Genomic DNA, 15,238 nt, shown 5'->3' with positions numbered 1-15,238 from the left:
CTTCTGCTAATACGGACCAGTTGTTATTGCATGCTGAGAAAATTTGCCACATTTCGTCCATGCTAACCCTGCCTTCCATAGTGGTGATGGTGACCCAGCTGCATTGGTGACTTCTTCCTCCTCTGACATTTTCTTCCACTGTGCCCTCAATATCATGTGAAACTACCAGCCTGCGCTTGTATTCTCGAATTTATATGATCCCCTACAGTAGAAATATGGATGGTATGTTGTCCTTGTAGCACGGATCCAGCAGGGTGGCCACCCAGTAATCAGCAGTGACAACAATCGGAACAACTCGGCGGTCGATGTTCAGGCACTGAAGCATGTATTTGCCAGACTACTCAGACACAATGACTAGCTGTCCTCAGTGGGAGGTGTATGGTCTGGGTCCTCTACATCTCCTCAACCATGCATAAGTGATGCTTGTTAACTGCTTTTAGTGCCACCCTGCGGTGGACACAGTTCCTCCTCTTCATCTTCCAAAACTGTCACCTGGCTGGACAGTTGTGTATTTTGCCGCTGTTGGTTCATGAACCTACCCTTGGAGCCATTTGATTTGGTCTGCAACATGTGTGTGCAGTGCAGGGATTGCCCACCTGGGAAAGTAGTGGTGGCTGGGAACAATGTACTGAGGGACAGCAATCACCATCAGTTTTTTAAAATTGTCCGTCTCCACCAGCCGGAATGACATCATTTCAAAGGCCAGACATGGGAAATTCTGTCTTTCAGGACCATTATCATGGGTTGGTAGGGGGGTATTTCCTCTTTCTCTCAATGGTTTGGGGATAGAGAGCTGAACTCTTACTTGGAATGGTGTGGAGATGCTCGGTGACACTGGCTGTGGAGGTGCTGTAACATCCTCTCTTTGCGATCAGGCAGGTAGCCTTGTTTATCCTGAGCGTGAGGAAGAGGCCAAGATTGGAGTAGAAGAGGGAGCAGTAGATCTGTTATGCTTTTAAAGGTGTGTACTCCACTGCACCTTGTGCTTGAAATTCAGATGCCTTATCATACAGGTGGTGTTCAGGTTCAGAACATTTATGCCTTGCTTCATGCTTTGAAGGCACAGAGTGCAAACCACTCATGTCTTGTTATCAGCACATTGGCTAAAGAAATGCCAAGTCAGGTAGGTGTATTTGGTTTGTTCATTTCCTTGGCGCAGTGGGCAGTGGCTGCACTCTGCTCCCTCTTTTGCTGTGCTGCTGGGGCTGCATGACCACCTCCTGTTCCTCCAAACTGCACATGTCACTAGGATGGACTTTGCTCCATCTGGGGTCTAAATCTCATCATCTCCAGCATCATCTTCCACCCACTCCTCACCCCTCCCCTCCCTGCTGGTCTACCGACTGCAGAAAGATTCTCTAGTTGGCAACTGTCTTTTGTCATCCTCTGAGTTGTCCAGTGGTGGTCCACTTGCCATGTGCACTGCCCCTGCTATGTACTCATCCTCCAACATAAAAAGTGGTTGGGCATCAGAGGACTCATTCTCTTCCACTTCTGGGGCAGGGCCAAGTAGTTGGGTCACATGACTTGAAGCTCAGACTGCTTGGCTGATTTGCAAGGGGCTATGGTAGAAGACAGATAACTATGGTCCGCAGGTTACAACTGTGCAGTATCTGCAGTGAATGGGTAGAAGATAATGCAAAGGAAATGGAAGCACTCTAAGCCATCCAATCTAACACCTTTTCAACATCATGATTTTAGGTACACTACCCCCACAGACACGGGTGCAGAGTAGAGAAATTTGTTATTGGAAACAGTACTGCCACAAAGATGGGTGCAGAGTAAAAAAAATTGTTTTTAGGCACACTACGCCCACAGACATTGGTGCAGAATAGAAAAATGTGTTTATATACACAATACTCCCAAAGCCTCTAATTCAGAGTAGAAATATTTGATTTTATAAACCATACTCCAACAGACATGGGTGCAGAGTAGAAAAATGTGTTTTTATGCACAGTACTTCCACAGACACGGGTGCAGAGTAGAAATTTTTTTTTAGAAGCACAGTACTCCAACAGAAATGGTTGCAGAGTAGAAAATGTTGTTTTAATGCATACTACTCCCACAGACATGAGTGCACAGTAGGAAAACTTGTTTTTAGGAATAGTACTCCCACAGACACGGTTGCAGAGTAGAACATTTTATTTATAGGCACACTACTCCCACAGCCATGGGTGCAGAGTAGAGAAAATTGTTTTAAAGCACAGTACTCCCAAAGACACTGGTGCAGACTAGAACTTTTTTTGCCACACTACTCCCACAGACATGGGTATAGAGTGCATAGAGGCTTAAAGGCGCAGTGATGCCATAAACATGAGTGCTGAGTATAACATTTTCTTTATCTAGAAAACTACTTTTGCAAACACTGATGCAGATAAAAACTTGTTTTTACACACAGTACTCCCACAGACATGAGTGCTGATTAGAAAAGATGTTTTTGCACATGTTCTCCTACAGACACTTGTGCAGATTAAAAAAAAATGTTTTTAGTCACATTACTAACACAGATATTGATGCAGAGTAGAAAGAAGCATAAAGGCACAGTACTCCCACACACAGGTGCAGCGTACATACAGAGGCTTTTTAGCACAGTACTACCACAGACATGGCTGCAGTGTACACAGAATCTATTTGGAACAGTACTCCAACAGACATGGGTGCAGAGTACACAGAGAGGATTAAAAGCACAGTTCTCCCACAGACATGGATGCAGAGTACCCAGAGGCTGAAAGGCACAGTACTTCCACAGACACAGGTGCAGAGTAAACAAAGAGGCTTTTTGGCACAGTACTCCCACAAACACAGGTACTTAATACTCAGAGGCTTAAAGGCACACTAATCCTACAGATACGTGTGCAGATTTCACACAAAGAGAGGCTTTTTTGCAGAGTGCGCACACACAGAACCTAACACTGTAATTCACTCCAGCTGCATCCTGGCTTTATGCTAAGCACAACAGAATAACGCCAGCACCCCTGATCTGGCATTTATACAAGCAAGGTTACGTGGTACCCTGGCCAATTGCCAATACTTGAAACGGCTTTGATGGCTCCGTAAAAGCTCACAGCTTAAAAGTTTGCTGATTGGCTGCGCTGCAGCCTTTCAACAAATTTTATTTGTCACCAAACCAAAATATTAAACCGGCTTTGCGTTAAAAAGTCCATGTTCGGAGTCATGTACCAGACACTAGATGTCCGGCACGAACATCGAGCTTTACAATTTGTGTTCGCCAGGCCGGACTGGGACTAAAATTCAGCCCTGGCATTTGAAGTTACACAGGCCCACTTGTCACATGGTGACTGTATAATATCTTTGTACACTTGTAGATTACAAGAAGTGAGGGGAGTGTAACGCGACTATATAACGTACAATTACAGCTGTATCCAGCATTACAGCTCAGTCCTATTTATTGCTTTTAGTTGCAGTACCAAGAAAAGCCGCTACACTACCTACATAACTGGATCTCGTAGATAATGAAGGGATTGAGATGACCAAAGGCTATGGAACCTCATTCTGATGCTCCATAAACTTTGCCTACAGCCACTTTTGGTTCTACTGCGCAGCACGAGACCCGGTGACTCTGAAGAGCGGTGACATCAGTAATGTCACCACTCTTCAGATATTCCGGGTCTTGCACTGAGCTTGGCGACAGTGAAGATCAGTGTTGTTACTACCGTTACCGCTCTTCAGAGTCGCTGGATCTCGCCAGGTCTGGTTTAGTAGTGGGGGTGTCTGATAGACACCTCTCCATTACTTACACCAGGGATTGATGGCAGCTGACATTGCACAGCTGACATCAACCCTAAAAATCATTACACATACCAGAATTAAATGCTCTGGCGGCTGGGAAAAGCAGTAGAGTTAGCGCTATTCCCAGGCGCCGGGTGCTAACTACAACTGTCATCATCTTTGCTTTGTCTCCCTGTGAAGAATTTCTGTTGTATTTACATGCACTGATCTCAAACCACTAAACGAGTGTACGACAATACTAAAGTCGTTGCCTTGTTTCTCGGCCTCTTTACACCAACTGAGAAAGAATAAAGGGAACAGAACAATCACAATTAGATCAATTTATCCCCATAGAACATCATGTTATCAGCAGCATATCAGCAGTATACACCAGCGATGTGCTGCTGAGATCAACAATTTCTGTTCCCACATAATCAATCCAATCACTCGATGAATAGGCAGCATTTTTCATGTTTAGTATAATACACCCCATAGTCCTCCATATATTATAATATGCACCTCAGTCCTCCATATAGTATAATACACTCCTCCATATAGTATAATATGCTCCTCATAGTCCTTCATGTAGTATAATACACTCCTCAGTCCTCCATATAGTATAATATACTCCTCAGTCCTTCATATAGTATAATACACTCCTCAGTCCTCCATATATTACATTACACTCCTCATAGTCCTCCATATTTTAAAATACACTGCAATTCCTCCATATAGTATAATACACTCCTCAGTTCTCCATATAGTATAATGTACTGCCACAGTCCTCCAAATAGTATAATACATTCCTCAAAGTGCTCTATATAGTATAATGCCCCGCCATTGTCATCCATGTAGTAAAATTCACTTCCCATAGTATAATGCACCCCATAGTTCTTAATATAGTATAATGTATTCCCCATAGTCCTCGATACAGTATAATGCAGCCCACATATAGTATAATGATGCCACCCCAGAGTATAATGCAGCCATCCCACAGAATATATTGTAGCCCGAGTATAATGTAACCCCCCCAGAGAATATAATGCTGCCCCCTCATATAGTATAATGCAGCCCCTGCATATATAATATATGTGTTACTTGCACAGTGAACAAGTCTGTAAGAACATGTTCACACACCACCAAGAAACCTGAAGACACAAAAGAGAATGGTAAAACCAAAAACACTCAGTTTGAAAAAATGTTTGCAGTAATCCGCAAGTGCTAGTAAAAGATGTAAATAACAGCAAACATTTTTTCAAACTGAGTGTTTTTGGTTTTACCATTCTCTTTTGTGTCTTCAGGTTTCTTGGTGGTGTGTGAACATGTTCTTACAGACTTGTTCACTGTGCAAGTAGCCCATGTGTTCCTGTTTCCATGATTGTTCTCTTGTGTCTACAAGACTGGGGAGTTCCACCACTCCTCTTGGGCTAGCTGCACAAAAGCTGTTCTGTCCTGTATGCACACATGGATTTTTCCTCTCTGAACCCTGTTCACACAGGTAATATACAGATGATCAGGTTTTTAAATACATCAGATAGGGATTGCATACATTAGTTAGGACTGCTCTGATATGGGTATACCGTGAAGATTGGTAGAGCAGCTTAGTATACATTTTTTGCAAAAAACGTATCAACCAAATACCCTGTTATTTACATCTTTTACTAGCACTTGCGGATTACTGCAAACATTTTTTCAAACTGAGTGTTTTTGGTTTTACCATTCTCTTTTGTGTCTTCATATATAATATATGGTAGCCCCCTAATGCAGCCCCCCACAGAATATAATGTAGTTACTCCATAGAATACAATGCAGTCCTCCTCGTATAGTATAATGCAGCTCCCCGTGGAATATAATGTACCCCCAGAGAATGTAATACAGCCCCCCATAGACGATAATACAGCCCCCCATAGAATATAATACAGCACCCCATAGAATATAATACAGCACCCCATAGAATGTAATGCAGCCAGCCCCCATAGAATGTAATGCAGCCAGCCCCCATAGAATGTAATACAGCACAGCCCCCATAGAATGTAATGCAGCCAGCCCCCATAAAATGTAAAGCAGCCAGCCCCCATATAATGTAATGCAGCCAGCCACCATAGAATGTAATACAGCACAGTCCCCATAGAATGTAATGCAGCCAGCCCTCATAGAATGTAATGCAGCCAGCCCCCATAGAATGTAATGCAGCAAGCCCCCAAAGAATGTAATGCAGCCAGCCCCCATATAATATACAGTTATATGAAAAAGTTTGGGCACCCCAATTAATCCTAAGCTTAATGTTTTATAAAAATTGTTTTTTTTTGCAACAGCTATTTCAGTTTCATATATCTAATAACTGTTGGACACAGTAATGTTTCTGCCATGAAATGAGGTTTATTGTACTAACAGAAAATGTGCAATCTGCATTCAAACAAAATTTGACAGGTGCATAAGTATGGGCACCCTTATCATTTTCTTGTTTTAAATACTCCTACCTACTTTTTACTGACTTTCTAAAGCACTTTTTTTGGTTTTCTAACCTCATTGAGCTTTGAACTTCATAGTCAGGTGTATGCAATCATGAGAAAAGCTACTTAAAGTGGCCACTTGCAAGTTGTTCTCCTGTTTGAATCTCCTTTGAAGAGTGGCATCATGGGCTCCTCAAAACAACTGTCTAATGATCTGAAAACAAAGATTATTCAACATAGTTGTTCAGGGAAAGGATACAAAAAGCTGTCTCAGAGACTTAACCTGTCAATTTCCACTGTGAGGAGCATAGTAAGGAAATGGAAGAACACAGGTACAGTTCTTGTTAAAGCCAGAAGTGGCAGGCCAAGAAAAACATCAGAAAGGCAGAGAAGAAGAATGGTGAGATCAGTCAAGGAAAATCCTCAGACCACCTCCAGAGAGCTGCAGCATCAACTTGCTGCAGATGGTGTCACTGTGCATCGATCAACTATGCAACGCACTTTGCACAAAGAGAAGCTGTATGGGAGAGTGATGCGAAAGATGCCGTTTCTGCAAGCACGCCACAAACAGAGTCGGCTGAGGTATGCAAAAGCACATTTGGAGAAGCCAATTTCTTTTTGGAAGAAGGTCCTGTGGACTGATGAAACCAAGATTGAGTTGTTTGGTCATACAAAAAGGCGTTATGCATGGCGGCCAAAAAACACAGCATTCCAAGAAAAACACTTGCTACCCACTGTAAAATTTGGTGGAGGTTCCATCATGCTTTGGGGCTGTGTGGCCAATGCCGGCACTGGGAATCTTGTTAAGGTTGAGGGACACATGGATTCCTCTCAGTATCAGCAGATTCTTGACAATAATGTTCATGAATCAGTGACAAAGTTGAAGTTACGCAGTGGATGGATCTTTCAGCAAGACAATGATCCAAAACACCGCTCCAAATCTACTCAGGCATTCATGCAGAGGAACAATTACACTGTTCTGTAATGGCCATCCCAGTCCCCAGACCTGAATATCATTGAAGATCTGTGGGATCATTTGAAGAGGGCTGTCCATGCTCGGCGACCATCAAACTTAACTGAACTGGAATTATTTTGTAAAGAGTAATGGTCAAAAATACCTTCATCCAGGATTCAGTAACTCATTAAAAGCTACAGGAAGCGACTAGAGGCTGTTATTTTTGCAAAAGGAGGATCTACTAAATATTAATGTCACTTTTCTGGTGAGGTGCCCATATTTATGCACCTGTCAAATTTTGTTTGAATGCAGATTGCACATTTTCTGTTAGTACAATAAACCTAATTTCAAGGAAGAAACATTACTGTGTCCAACAGTTATTACCGTGTTTCCCCGATAGTAAGACGTAGTGGGGGGTTTAAGGGGGTCGGATAATGTAGGACGTACCCCCGAAAGTAGGACGTAGTGGGACTTTTGGGGGTACCGTAAAATATAAGCCATGCGGTACCGTACGGTGGTTAGGGCTTGTTTCCACTTGCGAGATGCGTCCGAGTCTCGCATGTGGAAACGAAGCTCCTGCGCCGGCACTGCAGAGCAGAGCGTGCGGCTCCATGTGTTCCTATGCAGCTGCGCGCTCCGCTCTGGAGTGCCGGCGCAGGAGCTTCGTTTCCACATGCGAGACTCGGACGCATCTCGCAAATGGAAACAAGCCCTTAGAGCGGGATGCGGAGGGATGTGGAGGCCGCAGGAGCAGCAGTAATGTTGTCCGGCAGTAATGTTGTCCGGCAACAACACGCAGCCTCAGTGCCCTCATGTGCAGCCGCTGGTGGCCCCTCTGATTGGCCCAGCGGCTCCTGCATGAGGAAGAATCCACACCTCTACCCAGCACCGCAGAGGAATTGATCGCCATTACGGTACACTTACTGTGGGATACTGTATGGGGCTGTAACCCTATGGATGGCAGGCTGTGTGTGTGGGATACTGTATGGGGCTGTAACCCTATGGATGACAGGCTGTGTGGGATACTGTATGGGGCTGTAACCCTATGGATGGCAGGCTGTGTGGGATACTGTATGGGACTGTAACCCTATGGATGGCAGGCTGTGTGGGATACTGTATGGGGCTGTAACCCTATGGATGACAGGCTGTGTGGGATACTGTATGGGGCTGTAACCCTATGGATGGCAGGCTGTGTGGGATACTGTATGGGACTGTAACCCTATGGATGGCAGGCTGTGTGGGATACTGTATGAGGCTGTAACCCTATGGATGGCAGGCTGTGTGGGATACTGTATGGGGCTGTAACCCTATGGATGGCAGGCTGTGTGGGATACTGTATGGGGCTGTAACCCTATGGATGGCAGGCTGTGTGGGATACTGTATGGGGCTGTAACCCTATGGATGGCAGGCTGTGTGGGATACTGTATGGGGCTGCAACCCTATGGGAGACTGTGATATGGAACCATAAGCAGTGCTTATACTGTGCGCTATATTTTTGCCCCTAGACATGAGCGCTTCTGGTTCCAGTGGTAAAAGGAAGAGCTACACCGTGGAGTATAAAAAAGCGATTGTCGAAGAATCTTGGGGCAAAAATGTAGTGGAGTTCTGCAAGGAGAAAATGTTGGATCACCGACTGGTCCAAAAATGGCGTGCAGAATACACTAAGCTGAGTGAAAAAGTGGAGAGCGGAATGGCTAAAAAGCGCAAGATTGGATGTGGTCGGCAACCAATGTATACAGAGCTGGAAAGCCTGGTCTCAGAGTGGGTTGCAGACAGGAGAGCAAAGACATTGGTGGTGACCAGGGCTCAGATTCAGGAGTATGCCCTTGCAGTGGCACCACAGTTTGACATTTCCCCTGAACAATTCAAGGCATCACAGCACTGGGTGGATAGCTTTCTTGAACGCAATGACCTGTCTTTGAGAAGATCCACAACCCTCTTTAGGCTGGAGGATGCTGAGATTGTAAAACGTGCATTTGCCTACAAGAAGTTTGTGGATGACATTGACTTCTCTAAATACAGTCTTTGCAACATGATCGCCATGGATGAAACTGCCGTGTTCATGGGCCAAGCAGCTCAAACCACCATTGATCAACGAGGTGCGCCCTCAGTGTACGTTCCCTCCACCGCTTATGAAAGTGCACGTGTCACCTGCATTTTGGCGATTCGCCTGGATGGCACTAAAGTAACACCGCTTCTCATTGCAAAGGGCAAGAAGGACAAGATTGAACGGGTTTCTGGCATTTATGTGCTGGAAACTGAAAAAGCCACACAAGCTGTTATAAGGAAGTGGCTTGCTTTAATGCTGCCGCTTGTTATGCGAGGGAACAAAAGAGGGATGCTGATCTGGGATGCAGCCAGCACACACCGCGCCAAAAACATGAAAAACTTCCTTCATGAGCGGAGAATCGACCAAATCATGATTCCTGCAGGGATGACGGCTTATCTCCAGACTCTGGATATCGCCATTAACAAGCCGTTCAAGGACTATCTGCGTGGGGAAATCAATGACTACATTGAAAACCGCATGGAGAGAAATGTACGTGGGAACTTTGTGAAGCCAAGACTGCCAGAGATTGTGAACTGGGTTAAGAATTCCTGGGATAAGATCACTGACACCTGCGTTGCAAATGCACTGCAAGCTGGCTACCTGGACAAGACCTGCTCATTTCAGGACAGTGCCATTGCTACCCATGACAGATATGGGCCAATGATTCAGCAGGAAATGGTGTCCCGAGAGTCCCAAGAAAATCCACAGGAACCTCAGAGTATGGATGTTTATGAAGATGTTCCTGAAGATGATGACATGGTTGTCATGGAATAAATCTGTTTTATCTTCCAGTATAACATATTCAGACTGTTCGTTCTTACCGTTTTTCATTGTTTTACATGTTATACATGGAAATACGGTACCATCATGATACGGTTGTAACAAGACATTCTTGGCATTTGCTTTTATAAAACTGTTTTGTGGTGAATACCATACTGTTCAGGTTGTTAATAAATGTTAATTTTATGTTTAAAACAAAAATCGACATTTTTTTCCCCAATATAAGACATACCCTGAAAGTAAGACATAGTGGGGCTTTTGGGGGTAAAAAGAATGTAAGACGCTGTCTTACTTTCGGGGAAAACACGGTAGATATATGAAACTGAAATAGCTGTTGCAAAAAAAACTATTTTTATAAAACATTAAGCTTAAGATTAATAGGGGTGCCCAAACTTTTTCATATAACTGTAATCCAGCCAGCCCCCATAGAATGTAATACAGCACAGCCCCGATAGAATGTAATGCAGCCAGCCCCCATAGAATGTAATGCAGCCAGCCCCCATAGAATGTTATGCCGCCAGCCCCCCATAGAGTGTAATGCAGCCAGCCCCCCATTGAATGTAATAAATCCTCCCCATAAAATGTAATACAGCACAGCCCCCATAGAATGTAATACAGCACAGCCCCCATAGAATGTAATACAGCCCCCCCAATAGCCCCACAATCCAGTTATCACTCATTGATATATTTAAAAAAATAAAAAAACACTCTCCTCACCTCTCCTCATTCCTTGCGCTGCTCCTTGCTCCGGTCTCAGCAGCTTCAGTCTGCCCGCCCTACACACAGCAGGTACGCAATGATATGACATCATCGCACACCCGCAGTGTCAGAGGCAGAGCGGGAATGATGGGAGAGGGAGCATCAGCAGACGCTCTCTCTCCTCCATCATTGCATTGAACTGTACCTGCATCATAGACGCCGGTATAGTTGAATGCGTCGGCGCTGGCGGGGAGGTGAGTCGGTGCTGGGGGGGAAGTCGGCGCTGGCGAGCGGCCCATTACTGCCACCGGCCCTTCTGGCATTTGCTAGAAGTGCCCGATGGCCAGTCCGGCCCTGGTATTCGCTCTTCCTTAGCAGTAAGCTGCTTTGTGACAGAACAAGTAAGACATCTTATGAGTAAAATGGGCAGCAGAAAGCAACAAATGTGTAATAAACAATAAAAAATTTACATCATAAAAATTGAGTAACAATATCTGATTCTTCATCGAGAAAGACAAAAAAAAGTACACATGTAAAATGTATTTATTTTTTAAAATGTAGCTTATACTTTTTATGTTATTTTCTTTCTATGGGCAGTTGTGAGAAAAATAAGTGTCATCTGAGTGCGGTCTGATTTTTTCACAAACCCGAAGACTTGCATTCCTAATTTTGATCTAACACTGGGATCAAAATCTCACAGGTCTCTGATTTTTTTCCATGGACCACTCGATCCGTGGCAAAAAGCAGACATGTGCACAACCCCTTACAATATCAAGGTGCCATCCTTGAAAACTACAAAAAGCTCTCATATGAGAAAATCGATTCTGTACACGAGCCTGTACACACCCAGATTATTACATGCCCATACCATGCAGATATACTGTATCTGTGTATAAAGGAAAACAAACATTCATTAACTTGGTAATCGGTTGTAAGTATATACAGCTCTGGCGAAAATGAAGACCACTGCAAAATGTTCCATTTATCTGATTTTTCTCTTTATAGGTATATTTTTGAGTAAAATATAAATTGTTCTTTTATTCTAGAAACTTCTGACAACATGTCTCCGAATTTCCAAGCAATAAATTTTGTATTTTGTTTCTGACAAAATAAAAAAACCAGTGCTCTCAAACCTTAAATATTGCAAAGAAAACAAGTTCATAATCATTTAAAAACATTACTAATGTTTTAGCTCAGGAAGAGTTCAAAAATCAATATTTTGTGGAACAACCATGATTTTTAAACAGCTTTCATGCGTCTTGGCATGCTTTCCACCAGTCTTTTTTGTTTGATGGCTTGTGACTATCCATCATCCTCTTGATTACATTCCAGAGGTTTTCAATGGGGTTCAGGTCTGGAGATTGGGCTGCTCTTGACAGAGTTTTGATGTGGTGGTCTCTTAATTTTTGCCAGAACTGTATGTGTACTAGAGCGTTTCTCCAGGTTTACGTTACAGAGGACAGCCACCTCCTTGATACATACCTCCCATCAACTACGTGTCCGGTAGCCACCTTACTATATATATATATATATATATATATATATATATGATAGATAGATAGATAGATAGATAGATAGATACGACACACTATGGACTAGCTCAGGGGTCAGGAACCTTTTTGGCTAAGAGAGCCGTAAACGCCACATATTTTGAAATATAATTCCGCGAGAGCCGTACAATATGTTTAAAGGGCCATTGACAGATCAATCGCTCCAATGTTCACTTAGTACAGCAAGGAATGCTCCTCCCTGCTGTATAAAGCCACAACTGGACTGAAACAATGGTAATTAGCAGTAAAAAATTAAATAAATAACTTACATTGTGAGCTTGCGATGCATGACATCAGTCCAGCAGTCTGGCTTCTTCTTTTTCCTGCGCATGACTGGAAGCTGGCATTCTTCCCACCTGATGTTGAGAGAATGCCAGCTTTGAGGCATTCGCAGAAGAAAGAAGCTGGAATGTTGGACATGTCACACAACGCATTGTCAGTTATGTCAATTGTCTATTTTATTATTTTACAGCGAATTATTGTTTAGGTCCAGCGGTGGCTTAGTGCAGCAATGAGGAACACTCCTTTGTGTACTAAGTGACCGCTGGAGCAATTGTATCTGTCAGTGGCCCTAAGTGTTGGTCTTACAGAAAATGAACAAAAAAGAGAGGCTCAGACCCATAGGGAACTAAAGCATTTACTACTTAAAGTGGTACATACAAGCAGGCACACCCAGCGTAATAAATAATTGAACTTTATTAAATAGTCTCACTGTACATAAAGTGCACACATTGACTTGTATTTAATTTTAAAGAACAACAAATCTCCGAACTCTTTTTTTTATAACATAATAACGTTTTAATGCTGTTGCTAACCAACGATGAATAGAATACTTCCTACCATTAATGTGACTTCTGGTGCTGCATGGATTTGCTGATGGCTTTGTAATCTGGTTCATACGTGGTGAGGTTTAGCTTCATGCAGGCGTTGAGGCTTCCATCCGTTAAACGTGAACGTATGTTAGTCTTGATGTGCTTTAGATGTGAGAAAGACTGCTCGCATGCATAGGTAGAGCCAAACATTGTCAGTACAGCAATACCCACACGCTGCAGTGTTTGGTATGTGACAGGAAGTGCATTCCAAGTTTTGACAATCAGCTGGTCTGCATGTTGGAGTTGTTTCATTTCTCTCCACTTGTGTTTGCTTGCCAACTCTGCTTGCTGTCGTGCAAGTTTTTCCAAATCTTCATTAAGTGATTTAAACTTATTCACCCACATGTCTGAAGCCTTCAGGTCAGCAGCTTGTAGCTCAAAATCTCTGATGGAGACACCAGGGATATAACTCAGGTCAGTGCTGTCCAGTGCACACTCATGTGGATGAGTGATGAACTTAAAAAGACGAGTGTGCTCACGAAATTCTCCAAAGCGCGCTTTGAATGATTGCAGGAGATTGGATGTAAAGCCTGCTAGCTGCTGAATATCAAGATGTTGTGCAGGGTCATTTGCTGTGCATGCATCTTTAAACTCTCCCAGTTTTTCAAAGTGTATTAAATGACCTGTTTCAATGTCTGCGATAAACAGTTCCAGCTTATTTTCAAATGCAAACACAGCTTGTTGAAGCGATAAAACTGTATTACCAACGCCTTGCATTTTCACATTGAGCTGGTTCAGATGTTCAGTCATATCTACAAGATAGAAGAACTTCAGGAGCCACTCAGTGTTGGACAACTCAGGATGGTCAACGTTTTTCATTTCAAGAAAAGTTCGTATTTCACTCAGACAAGCTGCGAAACGGCTGAGCACCTTCCCTCTTGACAGCCAGCGCACGTTGCTGTGCAGAAGCAGACCAGGATAATTATTCCCAACTTCATCCAGGAGTGTTTTAAACTGGCGATCAATTAAAGCACGGGCAACAATAAAGTTGACCACCTGAATGACAAGTGACATCACCTCACCAAGCTGCTCACCAAACATCTGAGCACAAAGTGCCTCCTGATGTAGGATGCAGTGAAAACTAAGGATAGGTCTTTTTTCATGTTCACGAAGAAGCGCTACAAATCCTTTGTTTTTTCCTACCATGCTTGGAGCACCATCAGTACACACTGAAATAAGTTTATGCATTGGTAGATTTTTTTCTTTAGTGAACTCAGTGAATGACTTGAACAAATCATCCCCTCTTGTTGTCCCTTTCAGAGGCAAAACAGCAAGACTTTCCTCATGTAACGTGTCACCGACAGCATACCTTGCAATGATGCTGAACTGAGATATATGGCTTACGTCAGTTGATTCATCCAAAGCAAGAGAAAAGAACAGAGCTGTATTTATGTCCTTCACTTGGGATGCCTCAATCTGATTTGCCATCATGATGGCACGGTCATGAACTGTTCTTGCTGACAGAGGCATGTCTTTTATCCGTTTGATAATCTTGGCTTTATCCGGAAAATCATCAAAAAGTTCATTGGCAACATCAAGCATAAATGTTTTGGCATACTCCCCATCTGTGAATGGTTTTCCGTTTCTGACAATTGCCAAAGCACCAACAAAGCTAGCCGAATTTAAGTCACCTTGTTGGGTCCAAGCTCGAAGTTGCTGCTGACTAGCTTGCACTTTGCACAGCAGCTCTTGACAGGCTTTCTTCCTGCTGTCCCCTGCAGGATATTTCGATGCAAATGAAGCATGGCGTGTGTCAAAGTGGCGCTTTATATTTGACCGCTTCATGGATGCAATTTTATCATTGCATATAAGACAAACTGGTGAACCTGCTCTCTCCACAAAGGCAAATTCGTCTGTCCACTCCTGCTGAAAAGTACGATACTCCTCATCCTTCTTTCTTTTAGCCATCTTCTTCAATAAAGGGCAGTACTGTGGGGTGAAAAGAAGGCTCTGAGTCATTATTTCTTTAATTTGTGGATTTGTCTGCAAGCAGGGCCAACTCCAGGTTTCTTTTGGTCCTTGTGCTATAGAACTTTAGTAGACCTCTAGAAGAGCTGTCTTCTTTTCGTCACGGGTTAGTCGGGTGCACAGTGGTCTATACAGCACAGCCCGCACAGTGGTCTATACAGCACAGGCCGCACAGCGGTATA

The 15,238-nt window shown here is 43.4% G+C and overlaps 1 protein-coding gene across 1 annotated transcript; it reads right to left on the bottom strand.

The window, feature by feature from the left end:
• Positions 1–13,058: 13,058 nt before the first annotated feature.
• LOC138674608 (protein FAM200C-like) lies at positions 13,059–14,996 on the bottom strand. The gene has a single exon (XM_069762425.1). It carries the CDS (start codon positions 14,994–14,996, stop codon positions 13,059–13,061), a length of 1,938 nt encoding a protein of 645 aa, XP_069618526.1.
• Positions 14,997–15,238: the final 242 nt, after the last annotated feature.

Source organism: Ranitomeya imitator, chromosome 4 (assembly GCF_032444005.1).
Source record: "Ranitomeya imitator isolate aRanImi1 chromosome 4, aRanImi1.pri, whole genome shotgun sequence".
NCBI classification, from domain to species: domain Eukaryota; kingdom Metazoa; phylum Chordata; class Amphibia; order Anura; family Dendrobatidae; genus Ranitomeya; species Ranitomeya imitator.
The sequence above is the reverse complement of the archived record's forward strand: the minus strand, read 5'-3'. Positions and strand labels throughout refer to the sequence as shown.